This window comes from Aspergillus aculeatinus (assembly GCF_003184765.1).
Source record: "Aspergillus aculeatinus CBS 121060 unplaced genomic scaffold BO66scaffold_1, whole genome shotgun sequence".
In the NCBI taxonomy this organism is placed as follows: Eukaryota; Fungi; Ascomycota; class Eurotiomycetes; order Eurotiales; family Aspergillaceae; genus Aspergillus; species Aspergillus aculeatinus.
This window is the reverse complement of record NW_020291470.1, coordinates 90371-110688: the sequence shown is the minus strand read 5'-3', so window position 1 is coordinate 110688 and position 20318 is coordinate 90371. Positions and strand designations below refer to the sequence as shown.

Here is a 20318-nt window from a genome sequence, read left to right as displayed (position 1 = left end):
GCCCTTTGGGGAAATTTTTGGGATATGATTTTTAGCGCGGCCAGCGGAGGTTCCACCGGCGCCTTTGGGTCACGTGCATCGCTCGCGGTGCCGGAGCTGGGGCACGGTCACTAGCGCCCAGGTACAATAATTCAGGGGGGATAATAGGAGAATGAGACTTGCTGAATGATAAGTGAGCTTGGGGTGCTGTCTATGTGAGATTTAGGCGATGAAGCTTGCTTGTGTCGTGGTGGATATGTGTGGATATGTTGTGGTGAAGGTAACCGCTATAGACATATTGGAATGAGGTAGTTAGACCACTGATGCATCTGGCATTCAGACGAGTAGTGAAACTACTATGAGGCATATTCAAGCTCCATTCTGAGCCAGCATAGTAATTCTGCTGGTCACCCATCGATGTATATAATTCTACATATTTTTGTAGACGGTAGTGGAGGTCCCGTGCTCGAACCAGCAGGTAAAAGCTTGCTTGTCCGTTTGACTGAAGCGCTTGACACTACGTATCGAGATACAGTTGAACTTGGTACTTCCACTATAGAACTCGTCGGGTATTTTAAATCAAAGTATGCTTGCCAGATCAAGAAGATGTCGTCGACACGTTGACTGCCCTCACCTTGCTCCATACAAAAAGGCTACGCAGGATATCAATAGCTTCACACCTTGTCCAAGTGAGCGTCATGGCAGCAGGCTCCAAAGGGACAATGCAGTCGAGAGCACCTAGTCTGCTGCTGTGGATCATGGCAAGGCCTGGACCCATGCTCACCCGCCCATGCACACGGAATGATGACAAGCATGTATGTCGTCGGAACAAATCAATTGTGGCGGAGGCTTTACAGCAACTTAGTGTCTGCCAGCAGGGTCTGAAATGAACACATAGACAGCCATTGAGGCTGCACGGGGACGTGGGAGCCATCGAAAGCCGTATCTCTCTCGGGCTAGGAGAATCGACATGGACCGCTCGACATCGATAGGTCCATTCGAGATCGAAGGGCATGCCACGTCAGAGCGAGAATCCGCAGAACGCAATTTGCAGGCACTGGGCTATCGAATGGGGGTGGCAAATGCGTTTAGCATCGCAGACTGACAGCACCTGTCCACCAAGCCAGGCCAGGGGGAAGGGGATGGGGGCGAAAAGGCATCCAAGGCTTATGCACGATGAAAGTGTAGTTAGATGTTTGGAGGTCGGAGAGAGGAGTTGGGAAGTGTCACCACCTAGCATCCGTCTCCTTCAACCCGCCGTGGATGAGAAAAGGGGGGAGGAGGGGAAAGACGCAGGTAATGAGAGGCAGCTTGGAAGGGATTACATGCTAAACAGCCATGATCCCTGTAGTCTGACGCCGTCAGCAGCAAGGCACAATGATGATGGTGGGCCTAACTCAATGACCCCGGTGAATTTCTCTTGAATGTTCAGCTGAAGGGTGATTATTAGCGGATGGAATGGCTACGACTAGTCCACGGTAATCTAGGGTTCTGCTCCTTCTGAGCCAACCCTTCATCTGATTCGATCTGCGGCAATGCGGGGTATTCAGTCCGATGAACACGATCATGGATCCAGACATGATTTGCCGCTGTCGGACTTGCCCAAGCAGGAGCCCGAGCCGCACCACCACCACCACCACTCCTTCTTTGAAGACAATGTTGTAAAACCTACCGTCAGTCAACTGAAGACAGTATACACATCACGGCTCATTGATCCTACCGATCCACGCTCTCTCCCCCTTGAGTCCCATGGCCCAGAAGAATCGTGGCTCGAAGTGAACCTTAAATGCCAGACAAAGATAGGATAATTTCCCGAGCCGCAAAAGCATCTCAAACATACCTAGTACTTGCTTACCTATAGCTCCGCGAGGTAAAACCCCAGATTCATTGGCTGACAAGCGATCTGCTAAGATTCTCGGACCACCATCCAGTACGACCAGACAAGGCAGAAGGGAAGGAACAAGCGACATACGCCAGTCCTTCTGGTCCTCTTTCAGAAGGCTTAATCCGTTTCACCACCGTTGCATCGACTGCAGCTTGCAGACCCGGAACATGATACCATTCCTAGGGCAGGTATCATGTAAGTTTGCTGATTTGACAAGGCATTTATGCTTCAAATTCGCGCATATTGTAATTCAGATGCGCGACCATGACCATGGCACTAGACGCGCGATCCCAGTCGACCTCCCCTAGATGTGATCATTAATACTAACTTAGTATCCTGATAGCACGGAGTCGTCGCAATGTATCCTGGCGACTGAAATAGAGTGGTTGACAAGGGTCCATGCAGCGATCGCAATCTCCAACCACTGGGCCAGGGAGTTGCTTTCAGGATTGTGGCATAGGCAATCCATCCATTAAGCCATCCGCGATCGCTCTAGGGGCCAGGCCGCTAGAACCGACGTGATCATAGTAGTGCCCGTTATCGCACGGCGGACAGGCATCAGTCATTCCTCGATCGGGAAGGTGACTTAAGAGGCCCCCGAGGAGCGGGGACCGGCTCCATAAATGGCAGCTGATCAAACCTAGTAAGTAAGTACAGTACCTCAAGATTGAGAATTAGAAGCACGGTTTGCGCAATAATTCCAAGCCCCAGTAAGTTCTTAGTCCTTGTAATCGGTGCAACCCTCAATGATAACAAAGCAAGCGGAATAGAAGCAGTTGCCGGGTTCCAAGGATCCGTAAGTGGCACAGGTCTTAGCCAAGCGAAATATCACAGCACCAAAGGATATAGTGTGAGTCGTGGACCGTGAATTGGTGTTGTCTTCCCGGACTAGTGGTAACTTGCAAGGCACGGGAAGGCGGGACGCAGATACAAGGCTTCTTCTGGGGTGGTGTCTGGGCCAGGTTTATCCGGGAGAACCACCAAGGAATAGTCATGCCGCGAAGGGGGAAGAACTGGAACTGGGACTGGAACACGCCAAATTGGCAATAAACGCGAGAGAACGCGATCACCGAATCATGGCGCGTACAAGGGCCTGCACAGCATCTGCGCCAAGCACCACGGATAAGACTTTCACGATTTATGTCATCTCGAAAGCCCCTTAACTTTGTTTTTAGACGTCTCGGGGAGAGATGGTCGCACGACCGCTGGTCCGGAGGGAGGAATTGGCTGTTGATTACTCAACCGGTCGATGGAACAGGGCAGACATAGCTTGAAGCTGAGGAAACGTGGCGTGTCTGCCTTGCGCAGGTCCAGTTAGTCAGGAGATTAATCAATCAATGGTCTCTTCCTAGGGGGAGATTGAAGGAGAAGGAGGATACAGTATAGGGAAAAGCGTTCATCGTTACCAATGTCATAGAACCACAATTATGGGAATAAGACCCCCTTTAGGGAGTTATGTTGAAAATAAAACACATCGCTCGCAGCCACCAATAACAATCTCCTTTCAATGGCTCATAAACTCCGGACATCAGGCCGGGGCCCCGAAACGTGGGACGCGAGTCAATCAATGACGACATTCGCCTTGGAAGAAGGAAATACGTACTTAACAGAAACGCGTGGCCAAGTATCGATGGTCATTTCCCGTCTCAACTCCACGCGTCTGGGATCTGAGTTTTGTGGGTGTGGGAGGAGGCGGGTACAGGGAGGCATAGAGAAAACAAAATTCGAGTTTTTACAAGTCTGCAATAAAAATTTGAAGCCATGCGCAGCTATCAATAAGATGATATCAATTGAACCATCCCACCATTCACCGGTCAGTGACTTGACTTCACTTGCCCTTGCTTCATTGCCATTCATTGGCAGAGAGGCCTCCCGTGACCGCTGAATAATACTACCACTACTAACTAAGTAGTCAGCTAATTTAGAGCATTTCGGCTTGGGGTTAAATGTGGAGTCGTTTATTTACACTACTATCGGGCCCACTCTTCCCATCCTGCGCTAAGCCCCATCGCATCTAGAGCCGGTGTCTGTCTTGTCTTGTATCTTTGATCGTTCACCCGTACAGTATGTACCATTTGCCCCGTTGTGCTCGGTATGTAATTGCGACGGGCCCTTACAATGTAATCTGTCTTCGGGTCACATTTGATACCGTTCAGATCTGACAGAAATACCACCGCCTGAGACCCATCCATCCCCGACTGGCTGTCAACCGAACAAGACTAGTACCTAGGTAAGAACGAGAGTCACAAAAGAGCAGGGCCAATCTGCCCATGGTTGAGGCTCTCCGCTGCTTCGGTCGCCGCGAACCAACCTAACCAGAAATAGTTATATTGTCTCGGGCCTCGATGGGCGTTTGTAGGATTTCGCGTCACCGGTTGCCCGGGGATTTCATCCAAATTAGCCAGATCTCGATTCGTCAATCTGATCAATGGCTCCATGGTAAACGTGGATATCACTTCCACCTGTGAGGATTAAGTACAGTGCTCAGTACATACTACAGGACCTCAGGCAATTCATCCTTGCCATGTCTAAATCATATGTTTGCGTTGTGTGCAGTCAATCGTTACCTTTCTCGCACCCCCATGATGTTGGAGGCAAAGAAGAAGTGGACTCTATGACGAAATCAAGACGCCAAACGAATGAAGCCCAGCAAAGAGAAAACATCGGACAATCCCATGTTTCGTCCACCACCACAAACTGTATACCGACTTAAGGAATAATTAGGTAAAATCGGCCGGCCGGGTGGATCGTTAAGCGAGTGACGGTCCCATAGTACTGGTACGAAGTCAATTGAGGCAAAGTAAGGGCTCAATCGGATGTGATAGATACACCGAAAAGAACGATGAATAGACTACACAGTAAACTCGTTCACTGCGAACATGTGCTCATTCAGCTAATTCGCAAAGGAAATACTCGTCACACCCCTCCCGCCTGGGTAAGAGTTGATAGTAGTCTTTTAAGTCCATCACAGACCCTCCGTTGAGCCATCGAACAACCAGAGGACTATCAAGATCGACCAGAGGTTATGTATCAAATCATGTCGACAGCGCAATCCAATGTGATACAGACTAGCCCGCGGTTGCTATACATCGAAAATTGAATTGTTCTGTGAACCTTCCAGAACATTTCCCAATCCAGCCGGGCTTACCTGACGCGTTCACCAGGCTTTCCCCATCTTCTGGCCTTTTTTTTTTTTTTTTTTTCTCATCAACCTCTTTCTTGGCCTCAATTTTTTTTTTCTTTCTTTCTGCTTCACCTGGCCCACTTCTATCACTCACCGTAACCGTTTGCCTCCCGGGCTACCGCTAGTTTGTGTATGTGTATTCCCCGACCAACGCCCACTTTGGGTCCTCTCTTCAAGGCCGGTTTTTCGAAGGGTGGATCTCCACTCCGTCGGAACTGCGGGGCTGGCTAGCAGGAAAAAAAAAACAGCCTTTTCCTTTCTCTGGTAGTTCAACCTGGAAAGATTTCGCAGTGGCCCCGGGTCGTCGACAAGCACTGTACTTTTGATGTGATGTGCTTGTTCATCAGTGGGTGCTTTCCGATGGATCATGACAGCGATGCTCAGACAATAAGATCTTATGTCGAGGAAAGTTTTCGATTGAGATTTTTCCTTTTTTTTTTTTTTTTTTGCAAGTGAACTCAATTGAGAAATCAATCCTGGTTCCAAGTCCTGGTTCCTTCAGGTAAGGCGAGAAAAAAAATTCCCATGATCCGCAGTGGGCTGGTAAAATTTCATGGAGCCGAATGCGGTGTGTTCAGATGGTACAGGACACTAAAGCTTGGAAATTCACCGATACTGGAACTATACACAGTGTGCTTCGAAAGAGGTAGAAAGTCATGGGCCGGGGAGGAAATGGCATGACATTCGAAGGCTTTTGACAGCTCTACTAAGGGGGAAGGGGAAAGAGAACAACAAAAGAAAGAAAGATACCTCCGGAGAATGTGTACGTGCACTCTGTATACTCAAACTTAGGATGTACTGGACAAGAGTATTCCAGAACCAAGCTCTTCCCTGATGAAATAAGTAATGATTGATATGTCAGGCAAAACCTTACGCACCACTGCGCATGCTTTTAGCTACATAGTACTTCATGCACAAGACGTTCACCCGCTTCCCTATAAGACGCTCGTTGGTGGAGCAAGCAGGCAAGAAAGAAACCATATATACAATACTGTATACTCCGTACAATCGGTAAACTCAGAGGATAAGAATACGGTAGCCCGCCATCACTACCTCCATAACCTCTAGCGCTTATGGTTTGGAGACGCGTATACAAATTGGGTTTCGGACCAGTTTGATGCGACCCCAAAAATAAAGGATATCCCCAGGAATATGGCCCTTGCGTAGGTGGTGGTTTATTGTGATGTTGGTATGAATGGTTACACAAGCTGAATCCCAAGGGAGGCATGGGGGTAACAATCCGTTCGGTGGGTTGACCTGGCGATCATGGTGTTCATCGATATGCTCAGATGTTGCAGTACAGAAGGACCAGGGATCTCTATCCCTCCAGCCCTCACAAATGTGTGCTATCTGCGAGTTTACCCAGGATGAAGGTGCTTTGGTCGAGAGAGAAGAGGCGGTTGTAGATCGAACTGAGAGGAGGGAGGACGCTGCAGGTACCCAGCAAGGAGCGCGCGCTTATATTCGCCTTGGATTGGATCTATAAGATCTTGGGATTTGGTTGCAGACTGAGAATTCTCTCACTCTCGCGCGCGCGCTACACTTCGAGATCGAAGTCGTCTTTGTCAGTCAGTCCCCTTCAGGTCCTTAATCCTCGAAAGGTTCATGCAACATGCTGGGGGAAAGTACCACGTCATTCCTACATCCGCGGGTCGTCTAGTGAATTGCAATCGGCAGGAATACCCTTGCATAAACAGTGATAAAGAAGTGAGAGTATGCCAACAACATGCATGTCAGGTTCCTCACGGTGGATCGTACCTTTTTTTTTACTTGTCTCTTTCCCACCGGGATCTGTCGGATTTCTGATCCGCTTGACCCCATCGTTTGCCGCGATGCTGAATCATTCGTCGAGAAGCGGCTAAAGCTGAGGGCCGGCGCCCCTATCCCATTCGGTCTGCCGGTACTATATCAGAATGATTGAAATGATAATTTACCGTACGCTTTTCATGACTCCCTATACGAGTATACTGACCAATGTGTAATCTGTAGAATAGATTCTTCTTTGATGAGGGGCAGTCATTTCCACGATCGACTATAGACTATTCAATCTGTTGGAAACAGACACCGAAGCTCCGCGCTACTGAAATCAGCCGCCCTTTTACCCCTGACGACACATTGAAAAGGCTATCTAGAATCTGGAAGGTGAAAGGTGTTCTAGAATTCAAATTGTGATGGGCTGATCCTCTAATCATCGACCCGTACACGAGAGTCAAGATTAATGCATCAATATGGAGCACCGGGTGTCTAATCTCCGTAGGTACCGAGATGAATTGTGGGCGTTTAAGAGACAAGCAGAAGATGATGTTTCTATGTTTAGCATTCCATGCCCCCCGCTTCCCTCCCCATGGGAGAAGCACCAGGTTATGTAGGAGAACATGGCGGCTAACTACCACGCACACAATGTAACTTATATGCTGCACATGTTATTCAGAATGCCCAACAGGCACGACTCGAAAGGACATTACACAGGTTACTTCAGCAGATAAGTGGAAAAAGCATACAGTGATGCGATGGTGACTTCTGCTGTCTTTTGTCGGATGAGATTGCCTCCCTCCCCAATCCCGCGTCAGCCTCGAGTGGCTGAGCTGTGCCCCGAGTCGCTGAAAGAGATTGGCAGTCCCATCCGATCTGATATCCACTTCCCTTGATGCAAGTCAATCAGAGCTTATGTTATAGGCAGGGGGACCACGGGTAATTCGTCCACCACCAGCCATTTTTGTCAGCCACTGCCCGCAAAAAGACATCGCGGTTCAGGTTGGGCTTGGTATTGGTTGGGGGAAGCTGAGTTTACAGCTTGTCAGAGACAAAACGAAATGTTTGGCCGAGGGAATAAAGACGTTCGAGTATACTTTGTGCCCAGTGGCGAGCTTTGCCTACAGTTATGGGGAGGGGGATATACCTCGCGTGCGTTTGAGGCTGTTTAGCAAGGCATCAAAGGGAGCCAGAAAAGATGCGCCATGGTATGGACTTCTCAGCTCACCACAGTTGATGGGCAGAGTAACTTCTTCTCCCTTGCTTCTGTTTGGGATGTACCCGTGGCTGGGGCTGCGGGGATCATCTTCGTGACCAGCGGTCTCAAGTTGACCTAGATTCAACGTGTCGGCTGTTTGCCACTGAAGCTCATATCTATACGGGGTTGAACAATAGAAAGAGGGGGATTAAAATCGTGGGACGTAGCACTCCATAACAACTGGTGTATACGGTATGCTGGTCATTGTTCCGGGGCGAAAGTTGATAGAACTTCTTGATGTGGAAGTTTTGATCACAGCATAGTAGATCGGGGGGGTGTGGGGATCGTGTACGGTAGCTTGGGGGAATTCCCTTTGTTGAAGCAACCAGTCTCAGCGACCGGAGGATGATGTGGACATTCTATGGTAGATTACTGTAGCTTTGATGGGCTATCAAACCTATCCATGAGACACCGGGATTGTTCCCTTGGTAGGGAAACGGACAGACCCCCGGGCAACCGAAGAAGAATCGATGGGGAAGCATAACCCCGCAAGAAGAACAAAAAGAAGGGAAATGAAAGTTCTACAGTTCACTTGCCAACTTCACTGAAACAACAATGAGCCAGAATGCGGACGGAGTATGTGTGTCCATGGAGGAGGAGGTGCTGGTGATCATAACGATGATGATGACATGGATTTTGATCCAACAAACTTATACAAACGGTACTGAAGATAGTTCTGACGACGCCCGGTTTGAGCCCGGGCGCGTGCACTTTATTTCTTGTCAATCCCGAAATTCTCTTCTTCTTGGTTCAATGGGCAGAAATAAAAGAATCTACACCAGTTGTTTCGCTCGTGATGTTTTTTTTTTTCATTCCATGTACCTTGGGATCCGGTAATTTTTCCCCCATCCATCCTCTCATCACAAAACAAAGACTTCAATTGGAAAACGATTTGGTCGAGAACACAAGCGGCCGATGGTTGTTCATGTTGATCGGCATTGATAGGCTTCTGAATGAGAGAGAGGGGAAGGGGGCAGCAGTGACGACTGGTCAAGAATGAACCGTAGAGGAAAGACACGACACGACACGACACGACACGTTGTACTGAGATCTAATGGTGAGGAGGACCAGGGTCGTGTCTGGCTTTTGAGCCAGTTAAAAGAATATGGTAGTCGATGACGGCGATAGGAAATAGTGAGAAGTTCTTCCCGTCCTTCTCTGGGACGCGACCGCATGAATTGATTTGGTATGCGTTGTATGTACGGAGCAGGCTTTCTTCCATTACTGTATGTAGCATGATTACTGCCTACATACTGTATGTACTTACGGAGACAACGGGACCATACCGAAGTGAAATGCCAGTTTACGGGGCAGAAAGCAGCTGAAAAGAGGGTGCAAGAAAAAAAAAGAAGAGAAAAAAAAAAACTCAGTCGGCTACTCCGCACTGTGGGTAAGCCGAGCGGTCGTCGAATGGCATTACGTTCTTATGAAGTTATGATATACATATGTACTACTTTTGGGTTGGAGGAGGAAAGAGGATAGATCGATAGGGGAAAGTCGGTCGATTATTCAGTGAGGGGAGAGAGAAATCACATCAATAGTCAAGTCATAGAGTGCGCGGCTATCATACAATAGACAATGCGAGTGTCGCATATGGTAGACCGCTCTCAAGGGAGAACGAACTTCTTTTGGATGGGAATGATTCTGTTGCAGATGCTAGTAGCGCCAAATTAAAAAAGATCATTCCATATATGATTGATTTCAAACTAATTTATCTTGACATTTGACATGGGTTTCAAGGTAGGTCTACTGTAACCAGAAGTTGGTCATCAAGACCGGTTGGAGCATCAAGATGAGAGGCCACGAAGGGAGAAGAGCAGCCGGGGCCAAGGACCGGAGGTGTTCCTGGCCTGAATCAGGGAGGGCAATGGCTGGCGAAGACTGGCTGGTGAGCACGGAGATCACCCCACCCACCAGTCCACCCAAGTCCCAAGGGAGCGCGGGTGCTGGGGAGGGGGAAGGGGGGAGTTGAGGACTGGTTGGTGTTGCAGGCTTAGGCTTATAGTACATGATAGTAGGCGTAGGCTTAGGCTACCTTTAGTGAGGGTGTGGTCCTTTTGGGGAGGCAAAAGGAATGGATGGCAGAGCGTGAGTGCAGTCTAGAAGCCACCATCACAGACAGATCATGTAGCATCTTCTCTTCATACATACAGACTGCCCAGTATAAGTGAACAAAGACACTGCAGAGCAATGGAAGTAAATTCTCCACTTCTCCTCAGCTTGAGCTTGGTTGGCAACGTCAGAAAGACATGCAATTGCATGCTTATCATTATTGAATCGGTCGGTCAATAGGGAGCAAAAACAGCCAAAGAAGAATAATGAATGCACAGTAGCTACTCCGTACCGACTAAGTATCGACTACGAAGTAGTCTACCCCTCATGGACCAAGGCTGGCTCGGGGCTAACAAGAACTCGACCCGGACGGAGCATCCTTACGCGATGGACGGTACTTTACCGTGTTCACCCCAGAGAACAGGCAGAGACAAGAAGAGACAGGCAGACAAGGTATTTGACTTTCACTCAAACAGTAAGGGTTGCTGCTAACTTCCTTGTGGCTCAGGCCGCATTGAAGGAGTAGGAGAGAATTGCCCTTAAGACGTCCTACCTAGTATAGTATCTGCATATGAGGGTTCCGGTTTGACCAACCTTTTGGTATGATCCAGTAATTTACTGCAGCGACTACAGCAGCGCCCGCCGGCGCCCCCCCCAACCGACCTCCTTATGTCAGGCCTGTTCCACAACTACACTACTGGTTGGATCTGGATGGAAATTCTACTTGCGCCATACGTTTCACAGAAAACGCGAAGCATTTGGTCAATTTGATACTGAAGGCCAAAAGAAAGGGAATGGGGAGGGGGACATCCATTTCAGTATAACCAGCAACAAACCAAATGTACTATACGTACAGGACAGACACTACCACAATTCTTGGGTCGAGTATGAATTAGAAGGATTGACATTTCCATGGCAAGAGTAAAATCAAGGCCAGCCAGCCAGTCCAGCCAGCCCAGCCCAGTCCACAGCCAACCTTCAACTGTGCCCGGCGGCGGTAAGGAAGGTAAGGAAGAGGAGGAAGAGGTATTGTTGAAACCAGATGAAACCAGAACTGGTATATCCATACACACTTTACTGTACACTGTACACATACTATACATACAGAACATACTGTACGGGTACCTCAAGCAGCCCGCAGCCCGCCCGTAACCCGCTCTTTGATAGTTAGTAACTTCCGGGACCTCGGGACACGGTACCAATTACCACGGTCGATACGTGAAAAGCGTCATGGTTTACCATACATCGTGGGCAAGCTAACCTGCAGCGATCCTCTCTCGAGAGACTTCTATCTCCGGGCCACTCGTCCCATCTCTTCTCGTTCTTCTCTTTTCTTTTCTTTCTACTACACCCGTCTGGAGAGAGAGAGAGCAATTCCTCCTCACTTTCCTCTCCTCCTAATTCTTCTTATCTTCACCTCTCCTCCCTTCCTTTCTTCTTCCTCCCTCCTCCCCCTCCTCCGCCGCCGCCCCTTTTCCTGCCATCCCGTCAATTCATTTGGAGAGATCTGAGACTGGTCCCCAGGCCTAAGATCCGGTTGACTGCACTATAACAGTTAACTTCATCTGTCGCCCGTTGCACCAGCTCTCCAGTCGAGCCGTGTCCGTCAGCTCCTGCTTCGACGTCTTCTATCGACGTTTGTTAACTCAAACGGCGAATTCCTTCCCCCCCTCTCCCCCACATCTGACATCCGGTGCCTACCCCCGTGACATCGACCGTTGGATTCCCCTGATTTCAGCTCCTGCCGGTTAGAAGAGCGAAGAGAAGGGTTCTTTTCTGTTCTTTTATCCGAAAGCTTTGTGTGTACATGCTTCTATTTTGGTTGTGATTTCCTCAAAGGTGAGGCGTCAAAATTTTTCCTTCTTCCCTCTCTCACTCCCCCCCCTCATGCGATTGTCATGGCTGCGTTTGCATCCGATGGCAAGCCCACTGGTGGATGCTCGGATCAATTGTGGCCTCAATCCATTGTGAGCACGGCGAGATGTTCCTGTCGGTGCACGGTCAACACCTCTTGAAGTCGGTTCGTGTCAAGTCAGCAATTGCCCGCAGCGGATCTTCGAAAGTGTCACGTTTCGATCCCACGAGCACTGGGCGGTCCAGGCATGATCCTACTCCTCACACACGCGTCTCCTCGATACTATTGAAGATTGGGTTGGATGGATGGGAGAGATGAACTGTGTCTTGATAGAGGGTGGAGGACAATTGGTCGTTTAATTAAGACAAGAGAGCCGTGCTGCAGAGGTTGAAGGGTCAGAGTTACCCCCTCTGGGAGTGAACTTCAGTCAATTCAACTTGATGCTGGCCGGACGAGAAACGAGTTGGTCTATCAACTCAGTCCGAAATTAAGGGTTGCTCATGTGCTTGCGTGGGAATGTATAGGCCCTTTCCCGCATACTTGGAGGGGACGATCTCAAGCCTTCGACGACGCCGAGATATCCAAGCAATCTTACCACTGCAATTCCACATCGCAATCATGAGAAGCAAACAAAAGCATTGTTTGAATCTGACGGCTAACTTGTTACCTTCTCCTTGCTAGGAAACAATTGTCTTTTCTTGATTAATTTTCGCTTTTGGCCTCGATATAGCCTCACTCCTTTCAATGTGGATTTTGGCTTTCTAGCGCTTTTCGCATCTCACAACTTCATTCCTGTCCTGCACAAAAACCTTCGAAAGGATACTGGATTGCCGACTGTACGTTGTGATCATTCTCATTGCACCTCGATTCCCCCCCCTGACGATCTCCCCACCCCTTCACAGGGTTCGTGCCTGTACTCCTGTTTCCACATTCCGGAGTGCCCATAGGCTTGCCAGTCCAAGAACCGGTTCCTAGGGCGAAGGCGTTCAGTCGCACTTCGTCTTTTGAATTGGCATCCTCCAGAGTTCATCTCGCCGGATCATTCTTGCGTCTTGGCCCTGCCTAGATGCCAGACACGCCGTCACGGTAAGGGTTGCATCGTGCCCTCTGCCCGAAGGCCTTCTATCTGGGTTAGTACCTTTTTATCCCCAGGGAGTCCCCCTTTTCACCCTCGACCTTTCTCTCTCTTCTTCCCTCCTTGGGCCTTCCTTTCCCAACTACAAGCCTTTCTTTAACATCTTATATTTCCTTTTACTTCTCTCTTTTTTGCATCACACACTCTTTTTCACCCTCCCGTCGTTCTTTTTCATTATCTCTCTTTTCTAATCCTAATATCACGTACACTAATTTTAACTTCATCTAGCTCCGGCCACTCGAAAAAGGCTTTCCACCAGCTGTCTGGCTATCCTTTCCCTTTCCAGTGCTCGGACTATCGTCATCTTACTGGACACTTTCTAATATTTCCAACTAATTCCGTTCATTAATCCCCACACCTAATTCGACGACTGTCACTCTCTGAACTCCGTCGTTCCCTGATAGACAAGACCATCTATCAGATCCACTCTTTACACTAATCATTCGGATCGTTATCATCACCACCAGTCCGACAATATGGCCTATCAAAAGCGTCCTGCCTCTAGCTATCAGCCTTGCGATACCTTCTTTGTGGAGTCGTATGACGACTTCCCGGCCCCTCGCATGGAACCAAAGGAGCATGCGAGACTGATTGCCCGAGAGCGTCAGTATGCCATTGCGGATGAACTTTCCAAGATCACCAGCGAAGAGTTCCGTGATGACATTCTGGCGCACATGCTGGACATGGATGTCAGTTGTCACTTGACTGGTTGTGAAACGATTGTGGCTAATCTTGACCTTTAACAGACCGCCACCCTCCCTGACGTTGAGTCGATCGATATCCAAACCGAGATTCAATGGTTCATGCGTCCCTACCTGCTCGATTTCCTGATTGAAGCCCATACCGCCTTTCAGCTGCTGCCGTCTACTCTCTTCCTGACCATTAACTTGCTCGACCGATACTGCTCGAAACGTGTCGTCTACAAGAGACACTACCAATTGGTCGGGTGTGCGGCTTTGCTCATTGCTGCCAAGTATGGTGACAAGAAGGATCGTGTTCCGACCATCAAGGAGCTCAAGTCGATGTGCTGCTCGCTTTACGACGATGACATGTTCATCCAGATGGAGTGGCATGTGCTGCAGACTTTGGGCTGGACCATCGGTCATCCCACGGTCGACAACTTCCTGCAAATGGCTGTCATGGATTGCCCTTATGACGCAGAGGTTGAGCACCTGTCTCTTTACATCGCGGAAATCTCCCTGTTCCATCGGGAATTTGTCTCCAAGCCTTCGTCCGATCTAGCCAGAGCCTCCTTGGCTCTTGCACGGTGCATCTTGAACCGAACTCAGCCTCGTCACACTGAGTGGGCTTCTCAATACGACTCAATGACACTAGTGGGATTGTCTCAGCAATTACACCAGCCCTCGCAGGTGCTCTCTAGGAAATACTCGTCGGCCCACTACTCGCGGGTGTCAAAGATCCTGGAGCAATTCCTCGCCCGCCAGGCCTCCGTCGCGAGCTACACGCCCCCTAGCCCGCCCTCCGATGTTGTTCCGGCCGAGTCTAAACCCTATGAAGGAGAGATTGGTCTTGCTACGCCCCAGAAGGCCCCGCAATCATCCACTATGGCTCACGGCTACATCACACCGCCAATTACTCCTGAAAACGAAGTCTTCGCCAACGGTGGTAATCCCACCTTTGCCAAAGGAGTAGCTGGCACTAGTGCCTGCTCACCGTCACCCACCCCCTCCCCTAGTGTACCATACACCAATGCTCCCAGCTACGCGCAGGAGGCTACATATCACCAACAATATCTCCAGCCTCAAATGTCGTTCAGCACCGGCTACTGAAGTTGACCTGGCTGAAAGCAATCTCCGTCGATAGTATATCATCACCTCGCTCGATACCTAGAATCAATGTGCCTTGCGCCTTGTGCCATATTTGCCGTCTCTGGTTCACGGTCTATCCTCGATCCGACCACAATCAATCTGCTGAGAAGGATTGTCGTTATTTCATTACCCCCTCCACTATCCTCTTCCTTTGTTCCGTGTCCAAAAATTGCATACCCATCTTTCGATTCGCATACCATCTCTTGGGTCTCCCAAGTTGCATTTAGCTCGTTTGTCATCCTCTTCTATAACTAGCATTGCAAGCGCGAGCTGTTGAAATTTATTTGCATTTCACTGTGTTTTCTTTCTATTCCCCCGCCTCGAAGACCCGGTTCAGCAACGCAGATCATTGATTCTCTGCAGTTGCGGGGCTCGACGCTGTTGTGCTTTTCCTCTTTTCTTCATTCTCCTCCACTTTACATTTGTCACTCGTAAAGAACATTAATGTGGCTCAAGCTCTGACCTCTCTTCCTCATTCGGGCGGGATCGTGCCCATGCTTTTGTTAGTATGACCGCCCGCTTTCCTTTTGTGATGTCGCTGGAAGAAGGAAAGAGGTCCCTTTCCAACAGAAAAAAAAAAGCAGAAAAGAGCTCCCTGTCAAGTGCAAAACAAACCAGACACCCAAATATACATATCATATACAACAATAAAAAAAACCACAAGACAAGGGAGTTCGCGAAACCCAAAAACAAACCACCACCACTACCCCATAGTTTTTGTGCTTTGAAATGCTTTTGGGGCGACTGCTTGCCCTTTCTCTACATAACTCCCAAATACCCATGCTTGCACCTTTTACCTACAACATACACTCTACACACTCCCCCACAGACTATCTGCAGAACATACTAGCAAAGATGACAACAAGAGAGAAAAAGAAGAAGAGTGGCTAGATGGAGACAGATCTATTTGACGGAAAAACCACTTCCGCTTCCCATCGAATACTTTTCCCTTTTACTTTGTGCCTTTCGTGTCTTTGCACGTGGTATCTCGAATGAAAATCTTCTATACATACTACATATCCATGATCATTCCCCGTACGAATAATTAAGCTGCGCTCGTAGACTCAATTTCCCGTGGTTATTTGCCCCCCTTCACCGAGCGCAAGTACGGACTTGCTTTTTCTCTTGTTGAGGACGATCTCCATCTGCACCCCCCACATCCTGCACTTGTCCTCACTATGTTTGTTCGGTATGGCATTGCTATGCCTGTTGTGTTGGCGTGTTGGTGATTCGTCCGCGTATACTGCCCGTTGTGGTCCCCCTCTCCCCCTCCCTGGGCCTTTCCTGGGAATGCAAACGCCGGGAAACAGTGGTCCAAAGCTCGCTCTCCACATCGGATGATTCTAACAAGCGATCTCCCGTGGACAAAACCGAACGTTCGGTCTACCGACTATCCTACGACATCAACTCGAGCAACTGGATGGAAGGAAGGTGCCGAGATCGATCGATCGATCATCATCGCTACATAGATCGATCACTTGACACGTGCGGAGCCGAGGGTGAGATGGACATTTGAGAATCCTCGAATCCAATCCTAGCCTGAGGCAGTGGGACGGATGAATAATGGTACAGGTATGGCAAGACAAGCTGACAAGCCAATACATCAAATCCGTCGAGTGCCTATTGCATGACCACGCTACCGTGATGATGGACTTGATATGTACGTACTACGACGAGGATCCTATAGATGATTGAGTACATAGACTCCAAAGTACAGCACAGTGCAGTACAACAACAACAGTTGCACGTACACAGAAGCAAGCAACAAGATAGATAGGTAATCATGAATCTTTCACTGCCCGCTCCGTCCCATCAACCCCTTACCTCAAAGCTTACTACGAGTACGTACAGCGGACACACTCATAAATCCCAGGGCGATGCTTCAGTGGCAACTGTCGAATCAACTGTATTCTGTGATGTACATACAGACAGACATACATACATACATCCGGGCCGCAACCCCGAATGGTTCAACGCTTGGGAAAAAGACGAATACTGCAGAAATGACAAGTGGCAGAACTCAAGACATCAAACGCCAGTTGTAATTTCCCTTTAAATATCTACCAGAACCCGATTGGTCGGAGGAGAAGATCGAACGAACCATGTTTCATGCAACAACAAAAAAAAGAAGAAAAACGGCAACAAGAAAATGTAGAATAAAGGGACCCAGAACCTGCTGATTTCGGCCGAATACGGCATACAGATCGTGACGCATCAAAAGTCTCGTTGCAGTGTTCAAGCGTGGTGATAGATGATGGATGATGATGATGGGTGAACCGTGATTTATCATAGCAAGGGGATGAAAAACAAAGTGGCGATTCTCGCATCGTCTTCATCGTCTTCATCGTCTTCCTTGTTTTCGTTCTGGAGTCATGAAAATCCTCCTCTCTTTAAGCAAATGAGTATTGGCAGTTCTGGAACGACCGTACGGTTTGTTGGACCATGTATGGACAGTCTAAGGTCTGTCTGTCTGTCAACGACGCGTGTTTCGGAGCATCGGCTCGCTATGCTGTCGATTCTGAGTAACATGAAAGATGACGAGCCTGGCATATCCGACATCTGCCAAGCCGAGGATCGGATGAATGGAGAGAGAAATGGGTCGGTAGAGCCAGGATCACTGCACTGCAGTGGGGTTCCTCAGGCTGGCGCCCGAATGTCGACGGGATAACTGTGGCGCACCTACCGAATTGGCGGTGATACTGTGCTAGCCCAGCCGGTTGCCAAAGGCTGCATTGCCGATAGCGAATGATGGGCATTGGTCAGTTTTCGTGGTGTAGGGTCCGGGTATTTTGATGGTGACATATGGCGGATGATGATCGCTTGGCATGCAATTACCAGGACCTCTAGTAGCTTTGTGCCGAGACAATTGCAGGCTGCAGACGTTAGCATTGTAATCGAGTCAACGTACCAGTGCAGAAGAAGCAAGTATCGTCCAAGGTACAGATGCCTCGGCAATGTTACACAAGGGTGTAGTCTCTGGGCTTGGCGAGAACAAACGAACAAGCAAGGGACGACTTACAGGACTGCTGAGCATGCTGTTCCGCTTGTTCCGGCCCTTCTTAATATGGTTCTTCAAGGCCGTGGAATCCAACGGTTTCAAGAGTTCGAAGCTACACAGTAATTCACCTGAAACAGACATGATGGCTCCCCAGTTATCGAATTCACCGCAGTACTAAATAAATCCAGAGACAGTCAGTATCGTGAAAAGCATTGACACAAATCGACTTCGAAATATACTCACGTTAGGCGCAGAGAAGACAGTAACCAGAATACGGTCCTGATAGAATTCATAGCCGTCCTCGACCACCATGTGCGCTCGACACACCAAATCAAAGTCATGCCGTTGCAGGAAATTCATGATGACCTGCTTGCCGAAGCAGTAGCTGACACCACGCTCGCTCGGTTCCCAGTCTTCCTCCATATCTGCTGGATCACTCCACAGAAGATCATTCAGCAGTCCATAGTCCGGTACGTCGGTCGGGCGGGCGATACCTCGGATGTCATCCATATGGGAAAGACTCGGCGACAGACCACCATGAACACAGAAGATCTTGCCAGCAACGATCGCAGCAATAGGGAGGCAGTTGAAAGTATCGATGAATGTTTTCCAAGTCTTGATGTTGCAACGCCGTTTGCACTCGTCATAAAATCCATACACGCGAGTGACGTTGGCACACTCGTGGTTGCCACGCAGGAGGAAGAAGTTCTCGGGGTACTTGAGCTTATAGCAGAGCAGAAGCAGAATTGTTTCCAAGCTCTGCTTTCCACGATCCACATAGTCACCCAGGAAGAGGTAGTTTGAGGCAGGGGGGAATCCACACATCTCGAACAGCCTAATGAGATCAGTGTACTGACCATGGACATCTCCGACAATCTTGACGGGGGCCGACAGCTCCAGAAGAGCGGGCTGGGAGAGGAAGAGTTCCCGTGCGGCGCTGCAAATGGCCACGATCTCTGCATTCTTCAAGCAAACGGTCTTGGTAACCTTGGTCGAGTAGCCAGCATCCAAAAGTCGGGAGATCATGTCATCCAGGTCGATCGACTTCAAAGCACCCATTCCCATTCCCGGCGATCCAGATGTTTCGTTGTTCATCGGGGTGTTCATGATGAAGTCCAGAATCGGATTCAGCTGGTTCTCCCTCTTGATGAGAATCGATTCGCCAACTTTCTGTGTAGAAGGGCCCTTGGGGGCAACACCGGTCGGGGGAGCGTCTGACACGAGGTCAACCTCCCCACTCTGCTGCATCGCGTTCACATCTTTATGGCCTCTTTTCAGACTGGTGGACAGGGACGGCGACGGAGGAGGTTCCAATGAGTCGGTTTTGGAAGCGGCATCGTCAGCAGCAGGGGACTGAGGAGCGCTCAGGTTGGTAGAGCTGCGCCTACTTGCCGCGGATTTGATCGAGCCAGCATCCGACTTATCGGTCTGGCTTTCCGTCTGATACAGAGCAGATGTGGAGGCGCGGGGACTGTCGCTGCTACGAATCTTAGAGCGGATCGAGCCACGGAGGGAGCGAATGGATTCCTTGGTGTCAGAGCGAGAAAAGGATGGATACGATTGCAAAGAATCGCCAGGGCCATTATTGCCCTTGGAATGCGATTGACCCATTACTGCAACGGCAAAATATCTGCCAAGCTCAATCTCAGACGCCCGAAGATGGATGGGGATTCAGCAGAGGAGCACCAAGCCCTGCTAGGTGCTGGAATGCTAGCAGGTGTCTTGGCCAAGTATACCTCCGAGGGTAGGTTTGGGAGTTATAAGGAAGAGGAAAATCTTTCGCTGATGGTGGAGTCGACAGGTCAGTAGATTGTCACGAGGGCAGTTGATGACCACAAGACACGGCGATGGGAAGCAGTAGTTGGGAAACCGGGCACGATCGATGTTTGTACGGGGAATAAGGGATCCAGCCCTTCGAGGTGACGCGAAGGAAAAGGGGAGTCGAGTTTCGATTAATGGCGCAGAAGGAATTAGAGGCAGGAATGGATGGACATCGAGTTTGGGGGAGACGAAAGCATCAGCCACCGAGAGCTAGTCGTCGGAAGGATAAGCTCCGATTCGCCGAGGAAGCTCCTAAATCGCGACCGTTAGGAGTTAGGAGGGGAGGAGGACGAAAGGGCAATGACGGGGCGGCGGGAAGATGAAAGACAAAAATGGAACACTAGTTCATGGCAATATACATTCGAGAGAGACACTAGAAACCTGGGGGAAAGGGTTGCATGTGGAGATAGGCGGTAGGTAGCAGGTGAGATGTTCAAACGGAGAATTTAGGTAAAGTTTGGGGGGGGGGAATCTGTGATCTGTTTCTGACGGGGGGTGGGTGTAGTGGAAGACGTGGGAGGGGAAAATGATAAGAGTTGTGGAAACGGGCAAAGATGCGTCATCACGGGG

The 20318-nt window shown here is 49.4% G+C and overlaps 2 protein-coding genes across 2 annotated transcripts; one reads left to right on the top strand and one right to left on the bottom strand.

Moving 5' to 3' along the window:
* The first annotated feature begins 13402 nt into the window (after nucleotides 1-13402).
* On the top strand, nucleotides 13403-14911 carry BO66DRAFT_989 (G1/S-specific cyclin). Its single transcript, XM_025653758.1, has 2 exons — nucleotides 13403-13789; nucleotides 13847-14911. Exons 1-2 carry the CDS (start codon nucleotides 13577-13579, stop codon nucleotides 14888-14890), a joined length of 1257 nt encoding a protein of 418 aa, XP_025508970.1. The 5' UTR covers nucleotides 13403-13576; the 3' UTR covers nucleotides 14891-14911.
* Nucleotides 14912-17712: 2801 nt separating this feature from the next.
* Nucleotides 17713-19815, bottom strand: phzA (putative serine/threonine protein phosphatase). Its single transcript, XM_025653652.1, has 2 exons — nucleotides 18171-19815; nucleotides 17713-18101 (listed from the first exon to the last, which is right to left on the bottom strand). Exons 1-2 carry the CDS (start codon nucleotides 19536-19538, stop codon nucleotides 17829-17831), a joined length of 1641 nt encoding a protein of 546 aa, XP_025508969.1. The 5' UTR covers nucleotides 19539-19815; the 3' UTR covers nucleotides 17713-17828.
* Nucleotides 19816-20318: the final 503 nt, after the last annotated feature.

Excerpts from the sequence above, each read along its gene's own strand:
- BO66DRAFT_989 (XM_025653758.1), top strand. The coding sequence starts at position 13,577 with ATGGCCTATCAAAAGCGTCCTGCCTCTAGCTATCAGCCTTGCGATACC. Across the intron at positions 13,790-13,846 it reads CGCACATGCTGGACATGGAT|ACCGCCACCCTCCCTGACGT; the intron begins GTCAGTTGTCAC and ends GACCTTTAACAG.
- phzA (XM_025653652.1), bottom strand. The coding sequence starts at position 19,538 with ATGGGTCAATCGCATTCCAAGGGCAATAATGGCCCTGGCGATTCTTTG. Across the intron at positions 18,102-18,170 it reads CTGTCTTCTCTGCGCCTAAC|TACTGCGGTGAATTCGATAA; the intron begins GTGAGTATATTT and ends GGATTTATTTAG.